We start from the raw sequence: 12,446 nt of genomic DNA, 5'->3' as shown, positions 1-12,446 counted from the left end.
TGGTGGACTCACTAAACAGAGAACATCCCTGGTCATCTCTACTGCCTCTGATCTGGTGGACTCACTAAACAGAGAACATCCCTGGTCATCTCTACTGCCTCTGATCTGGCGGACTCACTAAACAGAGAACATCCCTGATCATCTCTACTGCCTCTGATCTGGTGGACTCACTAAACAGAGAACATCCCTGGTCATCCCTACTGCCTCTGATCTGGTGGACTCACTAAACAGAGAACATCCCTGGTCATCTCTACTGCCTCTGATCTGGTGGACTCACTAAACAGAGAACATCCCTGGTCATCTCTACTGCCTCTGATCTGGTGGACTCACTAAACAGAGAACATCCTGGTCATCTCTACTGCCTCTGATCTGGTGGACTCACTAAACAGAGAACATCCCTGGTCATCCCTACTGCCTCTGATCTGGTGGACTCACTAAACAGAGAACATCCCTGGTCATCTCTACTGCCTCTGATCTGGTGGACTCACTAAACAGAGAACATCCCTGGTCATCTCTACTGCCTCTGATCTGGTGGACTTACTAAACAGAGAACATCCCTGGTCATCTCTACTGCCTCTGATCTGGCGGACTCACTAAACAGAGAACATCCCTGGTCATCTCTACTGCCTCTGATCTGGTGGACTCACTAAACAGAGAACATCCCTGGTCATCTCTACTGCCTCTGATCTGGAGGACTCACTAAACAGAGAACATCCCTGGTCATCTCTACTGCCTCTGATCTGGCGGACTCACTAAACAGAGAACATCCCTGGTCATCTCTACTGCCTCTGATCTGGCAGACTCACTAAACAGAGAACATCCCTGGTCATCTCTACTGCCTCTGATCTGGAGGACTCACTAAACAGAGAACATCCCTGGTCATCTCTACTGCCTCTGATCTGGCAGACTCACTAAACAGAGAACATCCCTGGTCATCTCTACTGCCTCTGATCTGGCGGACTCACTAAACAGAGAACATCCCTGATCATCTCTACTGCCTCTGATCTGGTGGACTCACTAAACAGAGAACATCCCTGGTCATCCCTACTGCCTCTGATCTGGTGGACTCACTAAACAGAGAACATCCCTGGTCATCTCTACTGCCTCTGATCTGGTGGACTCACTAAACAGAGAACATCCCTGGTCATCTCTACTGCCTCTGATCTGGTGGACTCACTAAACAGAGAACATCCCTGGTCATCTCTACTGCCTCTGATCTGGTGGACTCACTAAACAGAGAACATCCCTGGTCATCCCTACTGCCTCTGATCTGGTGGACTCACTAAACAGAGAACATCCCTGGTCATCTCTACTGCCTCTGATCTGGTGGACTCACTAAACAGAGAACATCCCTGGTCATCTCTACTGCCTCTGATCTGGTGGACTTACTAAACAGAGAACATCCCTGGTCATCTCTACTGCCTCTGATCTGGAGGACTCACTAAACAGAGAACATCCCTGGTCATCTCTACTGCCTCTGATCTGGTGGACTCACTAAACAGAGAACATCCCTGGTCATCTCTACTGCCTCTGATCTGGTGGACTCACTAAACAGAGAACATCCCTGGTCATCTCTACTGCCTCTGATCTGGCGGACTCACTAAACAGAGAACATCCCTGGTCATCTCTACTGCCTCTGATCTGGCAGACTCACTAAACAGAGAACATCCCTGGTCATCTCTACTGCCTCTGATCTGGCGGACTCACTAAACAGAGAACATCCCTGGTCATCTCTACTGCCTCTGATCTGGCAGACTCACTAAACAGAGAACATCCCTGGTCATCTCTACTGCCTCTGATCTGGCGGACTCACTAAACAGAGAACATCCCTGGTCATCTCTACTGCCTCTGATCTGGCAGACTCACTAAACAGAGAACATCCCTGGTCATCTCTACTGCCTCTGATCTGGTGGACTCACTAAACAGAGAACATCCCTGGTCATCCCTACTGCCTCTGATCTGGTGGACTCACTAAACAGAGAACATCCCTGGTCATCTCTAGTGCCTCTGATCTGGTGGACTCACTAAACAGAGAACATCCCTGGTCATCTCTACTGCCTCTGATCTGGTGGACTCACTAAACAGAGAACATCCCTGGTCATATCTACTGCCTCTGATCTTGCGGACTCACTAAACACAAATGCTTTATTTGTAAATGGCGTCTGAGTGTTGGAGTGTGCCCCTGGCTATCTGTAAACGTAAAAAACAAGAAAATTGTGCTGTCTGGTTTGCTTAATATAAGGAATTTGAGTGTGCATGCGTGCGAGCGTGTGTGAGTGCGTGTGTGCGAATTCAGACCATGAAGGCTTGATTCACGCCTCTGAACAATTGATGTTGAGATGTGTCTGTTACTTGAACTCTGAACCATTTATTTGGGCTGCAATCTGAGGTGCAGTTCATTCAAATGAACTTATCCTCTGCAGCAGAGGTAACTCTGGGTCTTCCTTTCCTGTGGCGGTCCTCATGAGAGCCAGTTTCATCATTGCGCTTGATGGTTTTTTGCGACTGCACTTAAAGAAACTTTCAAAGTTCTTACATTTTCCAGATTGGCTGTCCTTCATGTCTTAATAATGATGGACTGTCGTTTCTCTGCTTATTTGAGCTGTTCTTCCCATACCAAATAGGGATATCTTCTGTATACCACCCCTACCTTGTCACAACTGATTGGTTCAAATGCATTAAGAAGGAAAGAAATTCCACAAATTAACATTTAAAAAGGCACACCTATTAATTGAAATGCATTCCAGGTGACTACCTCATAAAGCTGGTTGAGAGAATGCCAAGAGCGTGCAAAGCTGTCATCAAGGCAAAGGGTTACTACTTTGAAGAATCTTAAATATAAAATATATTTTGATTTAACACTATGTTGGTTACTACATGATTCCATATGTGTTATTTCATAGTTTTATGGTCTTCACTATTATTCTACAATGTAGAGAAAAGTACAAATAAAGAAAAACCCTGGAATGAGTAGGTGTGTCCAAACTTTTGACTGGTACTGTATGTGTGTGAGGGTCACCGGCTGGTCACATGACCACGTTTAACCGTCTGACCAGCTGTAATATTATAGACATGTAGCAGGGCTTCCAGCACAATATGGGTGACATAAAAGTGTAATACATATATACACCCACTGCAGGCGACAGTACCCACCCCCCCAACATACATAACATGCAGTCTACTGCGCCAGACATATCTAGTGGATGCACAGCACAGAGCACAGCACTCCATACAATCCCCCATAGCCCAGTAAGCCGGAAGACATCTCCCAGCGCTATCGGTGGCAGGATTCTTTTTGTTGACGTTTTCGTCTTTTTAAAAAAAAATTACATAATTAGGGGGGGACACACCATAAATCAAGTGTGTATTTGATTATGCTCGTGTTTTCCACTTAGGGCATACTAATGAGTATGTTGTGAGAGGCATCTTACGCCGAGGACAGATATATTGCCAGCTCCGGAATGAGTTCCTCAATGAAACATGTATTATAAGACACCCAATCTGTACGAGTCCAGCACCCGCATGCATACAAGCTTGTTTCTTTATCGCCTGCCCTTTTATATGAGCAGTTATATGCACGGAAAGACCTTGCTTTGCTGTTTATATATATTTTTATGACACATTGCGAGCTCGCTGTTAAACATGCGTCAGACCAAATTTTAACATGTGTTTATAACGTCCACATTCTTTTCGGTTATTTCTCAATATAATCTAATTTACTTCATCATTGGACCATAACAGTCTAGGAAAACCCTTCGAACACAGGTATACTCTCTATAACATGTTAATAATATGAGCCATCTGTCTCCAAGCCTTTTACACTGTCATAAGTGTAATAGTTGCTATATTTTTGGATAATTAACTGATAAATGCATTCACAAGACTTCAGACACATCCCTAAATGTATCTATCCACTCTTCTCTACCCTGTTTCCTTGCTGCACCAGAGCTCCTTTCTGCATTCACGAGCACTTATCTAATTAAATGCATCGTTACACATAAAATGGTAATATAAAGAAATGTGATCAATATACAGTATACTGTAAGTGCTAAATGCTATGATCATCTAAGTGTAGTATTACTTCATCAATAAGTAATTGCTCCGGACTTCAGTTGAGTCTAAGGCATGGAGTTGCCGATTTCCCTCAATGAGAGTAGTGACTTTGACTAGGAATAAGAACTGAAAAAGTTCACAGAGCAGCCGAGAGGCCGTTTAGATCACATTAAACTCTGACTCAAAACTGATCTCAAACACCCTACATAAATACTAGTCTATCATGGCATGCTAAACATGGTAATTTCCACAGCCCACTCCCCCCTCATCTCCACTGTGTCCCCATTCAGACATAATTCATTACAACACGTGTATGGAAAAGACCCCCCTACACACATACACACACATACACACACATACACCCTGACACACAGCCCTTTCTGGTTGCGAGGGGGGAACACCTGGGTGCTATTTATAGCCTGCGTGGCAGTTTTGGATTGGCAGAGGGTGGGGGAGGGAGGGGGAGCTGGTTAGGACAGTGGCGCTGCAGCTGGGGACTTGACACGGCCTTGGCACCGTCCCTGGTAGCCATGCTCATGAGTGGGCACACAAGGCAGGTTGGCACACAACACTGGCAGACCAGACAGAGGGCATGTGGGGCCCGCACTGACACTCACACAGGGGCAGTGGTCTAGCTTTGAAACCTGCAGGGAGCAAGAAAGCATGCTAATTGTCTATCAATGTCTGTAATTGTAATGCAGTATAGCAGTGTTTCCCAATTTCTGTTCTGGAGTTTCTGTCTCTGGGTATTCTGGTTTTTGTATGGGCGAGTCAACAATCAATTTCATTCAATTGAAAAATAGATTGAATACTGGCATGCAGACCTTGGCTCCCTTGAGTGTTGTCAGAGATAAGCTCATTCATAAGGTCATTCTAATAGCTAACAAGAAGGTCAATTGTACTGGATTTCGGCATCCAGCAAACTGTAGTCAAACGTAAGAGTAGTAGCAGAAGTGGCTAAGACTGAAATAGACAGATAACTGTGCTCAGGCACTGCAAGGAGGGGTGGATGGTGTGTTGTGGGTGAGTAGAGGGAGAATGAAAGCCATAGACCTGAGGGAGAGGAGAGGGGGGCTGGTATAGAGAGTTGAGCAATGCTGCAGGCTGCCTGGACCATATGTCACTACTGGCCCAGCTGTGATGGGTAGGCTGGGTGGGGGATATGGGTGGTGTGTGTGTGTGGGTGACTAGGGAGGGGGGTGCGGGGTTAATGGAGCGGCAGGTGTGAATCCAATTCTTTGTAACGGAGTCGTGATCAAACAGCGGCTGAGTCCACTACCTCTGCCCCCGAAACACGCACACACACACAGACGCATTTACGCACGCACACAAACACACACGCACACACCAGCCTCTGTGTCCCTGGAAGTATGACAAACGGTTGGCCAACACCACTGTCTGTCCTCAAGTCTCTCGATAACATCCTATCACTGACAGATGTTTCCTCCCCTCGCCTCAGGCATGTATGTCAAATTTGAGCATGCTGCAAAGCACTGGTGGAAGAGCTGTCCCACTACTCCCCTATGTGGACATTTCCCACAATACATGCATTCAGTTGGAATGTTAGATCAACTCCATTTAAATGCACTATACACATGCATAGCCAGGCAAATTAATCAAATTGCCTTGATAAAAAGCAAGTTTACATTGAGTGTACAAAACACAAGGAACACCTGCTCTTTCCATGATATAGACTGACCAGGTGAATCCAGGTGAAAGCTATAATACCTTATTGTTGTCACTTGTTAAATCCACTTCAATCAGTGTAGATGAAGGGGAGGAGACACTTTAAAGAAGGAATTAAGACACGGGTTGTGTATGTGTACCATTCAGAGGGTGAATGGACAAGACAACAGATTTGTGCCTTTGAAAGGGTTAGAGTAGTAGGTGCCATGCTTGAGTGTGTCAACAACTGCAATGTCCGTGGGGTTTTCAGGCTCAATATACAGTGCATTGAGCCTTCTTATTGGTCAAATGAAGGAGCTTCTTCCTCATGACTCCTTTTATCCACGTGTGCCTCATTATTACAGAATTACCACATCCCCCCTGTTTCCAAATGGGTTCCCAAGGGTCATGCATGTGTAAAAATGCTAACTACTCCTGAGTCACAGTAGCTTCAGGCAAAGCCACCACGGCGCTGCATTGTTGGCTTGGGCGCTAATGAATGAATTTACAGTGACACTGCCAAGGCCATTGCAAACATATGGGCAGGGAATGCAACACAATGGCCATGCATTGATACTGAGACAAATCCTGTTCCAATTCCCTTTATTTTGAATTAGCCTAGCAGGCTAATGCTAATGTGCAGTAGTAGTGAGTTAGGATACTAACATGCTAGTGCTAGCGCTGTGCTAGCAGGAAGTAGTGCCCTCTGATTGCTTGCATAACACTGGTGCACAGTGGGAGGGAGAGCGATGCCTGGGTACATGACTGGAGGACAGGGCACTGGTGCGTGGCGTCTGGTGCACACAGTGCGGGGCTCTGTCACTTCACATCAGTGGCAGCCATTACCGTCGATCCTCTCACTCCCACCACAAGCACAGAGAGCTAACAGCAGCCCACTGGGAAGTGGTCAGGGCTCTTCTACTGTCAATGGCAGTGCAGCATGGAGTTATTTTGTTAGGGAGTGAAGTTCAGTTGGACTGTGTGGTGTTCACTTTTAAGATTGACTTCTGAGATGGAGAGTATGCAAGTAGGGGAAGCTACACAAACAATATAGGGTTGAACAGAAGGTATAGTGACTTCTGTACATGGATGAAAGGGAACACTCTTAATCTATTACGTTAATTCGGACTATGCATAAAGTCAAGCTTTCAACATCACCAGTTTTCACCACTTGTAGTGTTTACCGAGGTGAATAGAGCACATTTGAAATATGGGAGCACAGAAGAGCACAATGGTGAAGTGACAGATATTTTTCACATGTTCCTCCAGAGCACTGTTATTCCCTCGCGCAGCCCTTTAGTTGAGACTGAAGAAGTCGCAATGAAGAGAAAAGGTTCTTTTGACAGATGTCATTCACAAAACAAAACAGAGTGGCATCTCAATGGAGCTGCCTGGGAAAGAAAGGAGAGAGCAGGTCTGTGGGATAGCCACGTCAGTCACTCCAGGGAGGGAGGGAGGGAGCAGAGAGGGAGGAGAGGTAGCCTGAGAAATCAAATGTGAGAGAGAGAGAGATATATATTCCTCTGTTCCACCTTATCTCCTCTTTGGCAACATATGATTGCTTTTTGTCATGCCACTAAAAGCATTTAAATCGAATAGAATCAAGTGGGGCGTGTGTGTGTGTGTGTGTGTGTGTGTGTGTGTGTGTGTGTGTGTGTGTGTGTGTGTGTGTGTGTGTGTGTGTGTGTGTGTGCGTGTGCGTGTGTGTGAGAGAGAGAGAGTGTGTGTGAGAGTGTGTGAGAGAGAGAGAGAGAGAGAGAGAGAGAGAGAGAGAGAGAGACTCGCACCGCATGAGGTGAGTGACAGGCATGAATATTTAATCGCCTCTCATCCTCTCTCCGAGGTGGTGGCTATCGGCACGTCAGGTCTGCCTCAAATCCATTCATAGCTTCTGCCTCATTGGCACAATTAGACAGGGATAAGCCGTTGATTAATTGACCTGGGCCTTCTTCTCATCACTCCAGAGCTGAAAAGGCCCTTATCTGGATCATAAGGTTCTTTATCCTCCTTCTGAGTGACGAGAATTAAAGATATTGGCAGCTAGCTACCCTAGCTAGCTACCCTGCAAGTACCGCTACAATACTCCATTACATCATTACATAATCATTAATAGACATAGACATAATCATTAATATACTCTCAATCAAATGTACTAGGAACACTGTTATTGCAGTGTAATAGACTTTAAGTGTGCAAGTAAAACCTCTATGTGTTTTAATTGTGTTTTAGGATTCATGTATTGGATATCAATCTGTAAATCTGTCTACAAGGTCTACATTTAAAAAGAGACCTGTCCAAAGCCGATACAGGTACAAAAGTGAAGGAATAGTACCCCCTTCTGGTCTTAGCTAGCAGGCTGAATCTCTACTTAGTAAGATATAGTAAGTAATCTAAGGTAGTTTATTTATTTTTTAAATTACCATATAAATAGTCAGGTTGAAAAACTCCCGTATTCCTAAAGTGTCTCAGAGTAGGAGTTCTGATCTAGAATCAGGTCCCACCTGGTCATGTAATCGTGTTATGTCTGTTATGATCTAAAAGGTATACTGATCCTAGATCAGCAGGGGATACCTAGTCAAGGGGATACCTAGTCAAGGGGATACCTAGTCAGTTGCACAACTGAATGCATTCAACCAAAATGTATCTTTTGATGGCTCTGGGATTCAAACCAGCGACCTTTCGGTTACTGGCCCCAATGCCCATCTTAGCCAGATGTGACCTACTTGTATAGAGGCACACTGGTGCCAAAGTTGTTTGCCACAAAATTCTAAGCTAACAATAGTTGCTGGACCTCCCATAAGCAAGCCTGAGGCGACAGTGTCCCAGGACACCTGCCTTGAGTGTATAATATGAACACTGGCCTCTTTCAGGACCAACATGTACATGAGATACTGTGTTATAACTAGGACCCCGGTCCAGAGCTTTTCCTTGTCAGGTCATGTGTTCGGGAAAACCTCAGGGTTTATTGGCAATGTAATGTACTCAGCATACCATGTGATGTCAGGTCATGTCAAATGAAGTTACATGCCTAAAGGGTCAATTGTGGTGACATCCTTTTTTTGGATATGTCATTTTTTATTCAACTGTGTGGCTTTAGAAACTGTCATGACAGTGTTGTAGACACTCATGCCATGTCAAACAACCCAGCCAGTATGGTACAGCAACAGTATGGTACAGCAAAGTGAGCCATAGAATAGATAGAAATATAATTCCTAGAACAGTAATCCCCTTTCAAGTCAATGGGTGGGTGATGGTTGGGATTGTATTTCTATAGTGTGTGCCGCAGTAGATAAGTACCTCCTCCTGGTCCAACATGTAGAGCTGATTTCCGGAGATCACGCAGAGACGGGGGTTCCAGTCGGGGTGGTCGTAGGAGGGAGCGGCAAAGGAAGGGGCGTGGGGGCGATAGGAGGGGGGGACGGCACACCTCGCATCTGGGGAGGAGAGAGAACAAGGGGAGAGGGACAGAGAGAGGGGAGTGGGGTCAGTTAGGGTGACTGGACAGTGGAGGACATGCCAGAACATGCCCGTCGTCAGATGGTTGACGTTAACTTGTTTATGTTTGCAAGCCGGTACGTCCGCATCAGTTGAATCCAAAGCACTGAAAATGCAATGTGACTTCTTCACATGTTGTCCACATTTCACGCATAACAACAATGCTCAATGAAAGAAGTGGACAAATTCAACTAGGACTGGTCCATTACGCTGTAAATAACTCACCAATCAATGCACTCATTCAGAGAAAATCACACACGTTCTACAGAGTTGAATTATTCTTACGATGTGTAACCATAGACTAAAATGTGGATAAAAGGATTGGATGAAAGGGTCTGCTACATCAGAGGTTCCCAAAATGGGGTCTGCGGAAGAGGTACTGCCGTGGCCAGATCTCTAAATATGTATAAAATAAATAATTACATTTTTTTCTATGAATATTGTTACAATAATCGATTTAAAAAACATTTGCCCAGGGATTCGTTTAGAGGGTCTAATACAATAAAATGTCATTATTATTCATCTACAATGTAGGTTCTTATTAACCATGGGCAACAAGGCCTGGGAGGCTCACAGGGATATCCATCAATTATTAATTTTTCAACTCAATACTTCTTTGTTTTGAACATGAATGCACTTTAATTTAACCTTTAAAACAGAAAAGTTTTCTCTCTGCCTATGATATAAAAAAAAATGAATTGCATGAAATTAGCTTGAAAACGGTTAAAAAAAACATCTTCGATGCCACGTGGCGGGCTATTTAAATGTTCCTTCCCTGGGGCCGAGACTTCGCCCAGTCATGCACTGCAGACAGCACAGTAAAACGCCTCCTTTTATGCCATTGTTATCGCACTGCGAGTTGTGTTATGGTTATAAGGCAGTCCTTGATGGATTTGCTATCACAAAAGGGGTCCCCGGACCCAGAAAGTTCAGAAAACCCTGTGCTAAATGACCATATCTTCATACTACATCGCTAATTCCATCAGTTTCATAATCCCTCTGCCCTGGACATGCCTTTGTTCGTCCCCAGGTTCCCCCTCTGACCAGACAGCCGTAACAGACAGGCAGCTCTTCAGACAGACCCTGGGTCCTGAAGCAGAAGGGCCGTGGCATGAAACAGAGCAAAATAAGCTTTGTGATCCACTACAACTGCTGGAGTCAATTAGCCAAGCTCTGGCTTCAGTCCGCATGATGCTAGGTCACTCAGAAATAACCAGGGCATGGCTCTTTGTCTATTTCACTATCTTTCGTAGTCTCCAATTCCTAGTGTGTCTCTTTGTCACTCCTACTCACTCTGCCCATCCATCTGCTTCTCCTTCTCTCATCTGTCTCCATTACTTCATGTCTTTCTTGTATTGACCTTCCTATTCGTCTTTCCTCCAGTCTCTTTCCATGTTCCCCTCTTTCATATTTCTTTCTCTTTTCCCTCTAAGTTATGTCAGGGGCTATGTTAATGTTTTCATCAAAACTCTTTTGATATGGTTTCTCTTCGCCTCGTTTTTACGTCAACCAGAATGTTAAGCAAACATCTCAACACTAGTCTCACTCCAGAAGGAAACAAGGCCGGAAACAAGCCCTCAACGAGAGGTTAGCCAAAGTGACATTCCCCACTCCCCACTCCTCACACCAAGACTGCTTTCACAATTCACACACATCATATCTGCAGATTGTACAAGTCCCAGAGACCCTCTAACACACTTTATTTAACCCTTACCCATACATCTTGTAGATGGTACAAATAACGGCTATCTGGTGTCTACCTCTTCACTTTCCAGACAGCACACTTTAACCCTTTGCATATTTCCCCATGTTTGAGAAAGGAAAGGCCCCTGCAGGTTGAATGATGTAACAGGCCCTGACTCGGCTGAGACACGGCACAGTCGGCACACTCACCGCAGCGTGCCATGCTGTCCATTTGACACTATGCCAAAAACAGAGCCACTCCGACCCTGAAAATAGGCCTACTACAGCCAAACAACCATGTCAGAACCTTTATTTGACAAAAAAAGCTTTCTCAAATATTCACTATATTCACATATATTCACACTTGTATCCCCACCAAGTAGGAAGGCAAGCACAAAAGGCAATCTGTCTAATTGTAGCGAATACAGCTGAGTTTATGTTTTATATTCAAGTTTAATTATGAATAAAGCTGCTCTTGAATTATAAATGAGTTGCTAAACAAGCGAAGCTTATTAAGGGGATCACAGTGGTAGAATCCAAGGTATGATTCACTGTACGATATGAAGAGAGATTACATAACCTTGATTTCAACCTCTTTTCACAACTTTTCACTCATGGATTCACAGTCACAGTGTCTATTGTGACTGAGCCTCCTAGGGGTTTTCATATACACTCACATATCATTAAGAATTTGACCAAATCACAAAATCTAGGCCGTGAATATAGGCCAGGGCATGGAGGGATCTTTATATACAGTACCAGTCAAACGTTTGGACACACCTACTCATTCAAGGGCTTTTCTTAAAAAAAAAACGATTTTCTACATTTTAGAATAATAGTGAAGACATCAAAACTATGAAAAAACACATATGGAATCTTGTAGTAACCCAACAATATATTTGAGATTTGAGATTCATCAAAGTACCCACCCTTTGCCTTAATGACAGCTTTGCACACTTTTGGCATTCCCTCAACCAGCATCATGAGGTAGTTACCTGGAATGCATTTCAATTAACAGGTGCGCTTTGTTAAAAGTTAATTTGTGGAATTTATTTCCTTCTTAATGCTTTGTGTTATGACAAGATAGGTGTGGTATACAGAAGATAGCGCTATTTGGTAAAAGACCAAGTCCATATTATGGCAAGAACAGCTCAGATAAGCAAAGAGAAACGACAGTCCATCATTACTTTAAGACATGAAGGTCAGTCAATGTGGAAAATTTCAAGAACTTCAACCATCAAGCGCTATGATGAAACTGGCTCTCATGAGGACCGCCACAGGAAAGTAACACCCATAGTTACCACTGCTGCAGAAGATAAGTTCATTAAAGTTAACTGCACCTCAGATTGCAGCTCAATAAATGCTTCACAGAGTTCAAGTAACAGACACATCTCAACATCAACTGTTCAGAGGAGACTACGTGAATCAGACCTTCATGGTCGAATTGCTGCAAAGAAATCACTACTAAAGGACACCAATGAGAAAAAGAGACTTGCTTGGGCCAAGAAACAAGAGCAATGGGTGGGAGACCGGTAGAAATCTGTCCTTTG

General features: G+C 44.3%; 1 protein-coding gene across 7 annotated transcripts in view; it reads right to left on the bottom strand.

The window, feature by feature from the left end:
* The window catches only part of LOC118367601 (ras/Rap GTPase-activating protein SynGAP), a 114,211-nt gene that overhangs the window by 83,264 nt on the left and 18,501 nt on the right, over positions 1–12,446 (bottom strand). For all 7 annotated transcript variants that reach the window (XM_052494274.1, XM_052494270.1, XM_052494275.1 and 4 more), the window contains exon 2: positions 9,016–9,152. In XM_052494274.1, coding sequence (XP_052350234.1) covers positions 9,016–9,152 — 137 coding nt within the window. The remainder of the gene's footprint in view (positions 1–9,015; positions 9,153–12,446) is intronic.

The sequence above is a fragment of the Oncorhynchus keta genome, chromosome 34 (genome assembly GCF_023373465.1).
Source record: "Oncorhynchus keta strain PuntledgeMale-10-30-2019 chromosome 34, Oket_V2, whole genome shotgun sequence".
NCBI classification, from domain to species: domain Eukaryota; kingdom Metazoa; phylum Chordata; class Actinopteri; order Salmoniformes; family Salmonidae; genus Oncorhynchus; species Oncorhynchus keta.
Note: the sequence above shows the minus strand (reverse complement) of the source record. Positions and strands in the feature narration are given on the sequence as shown.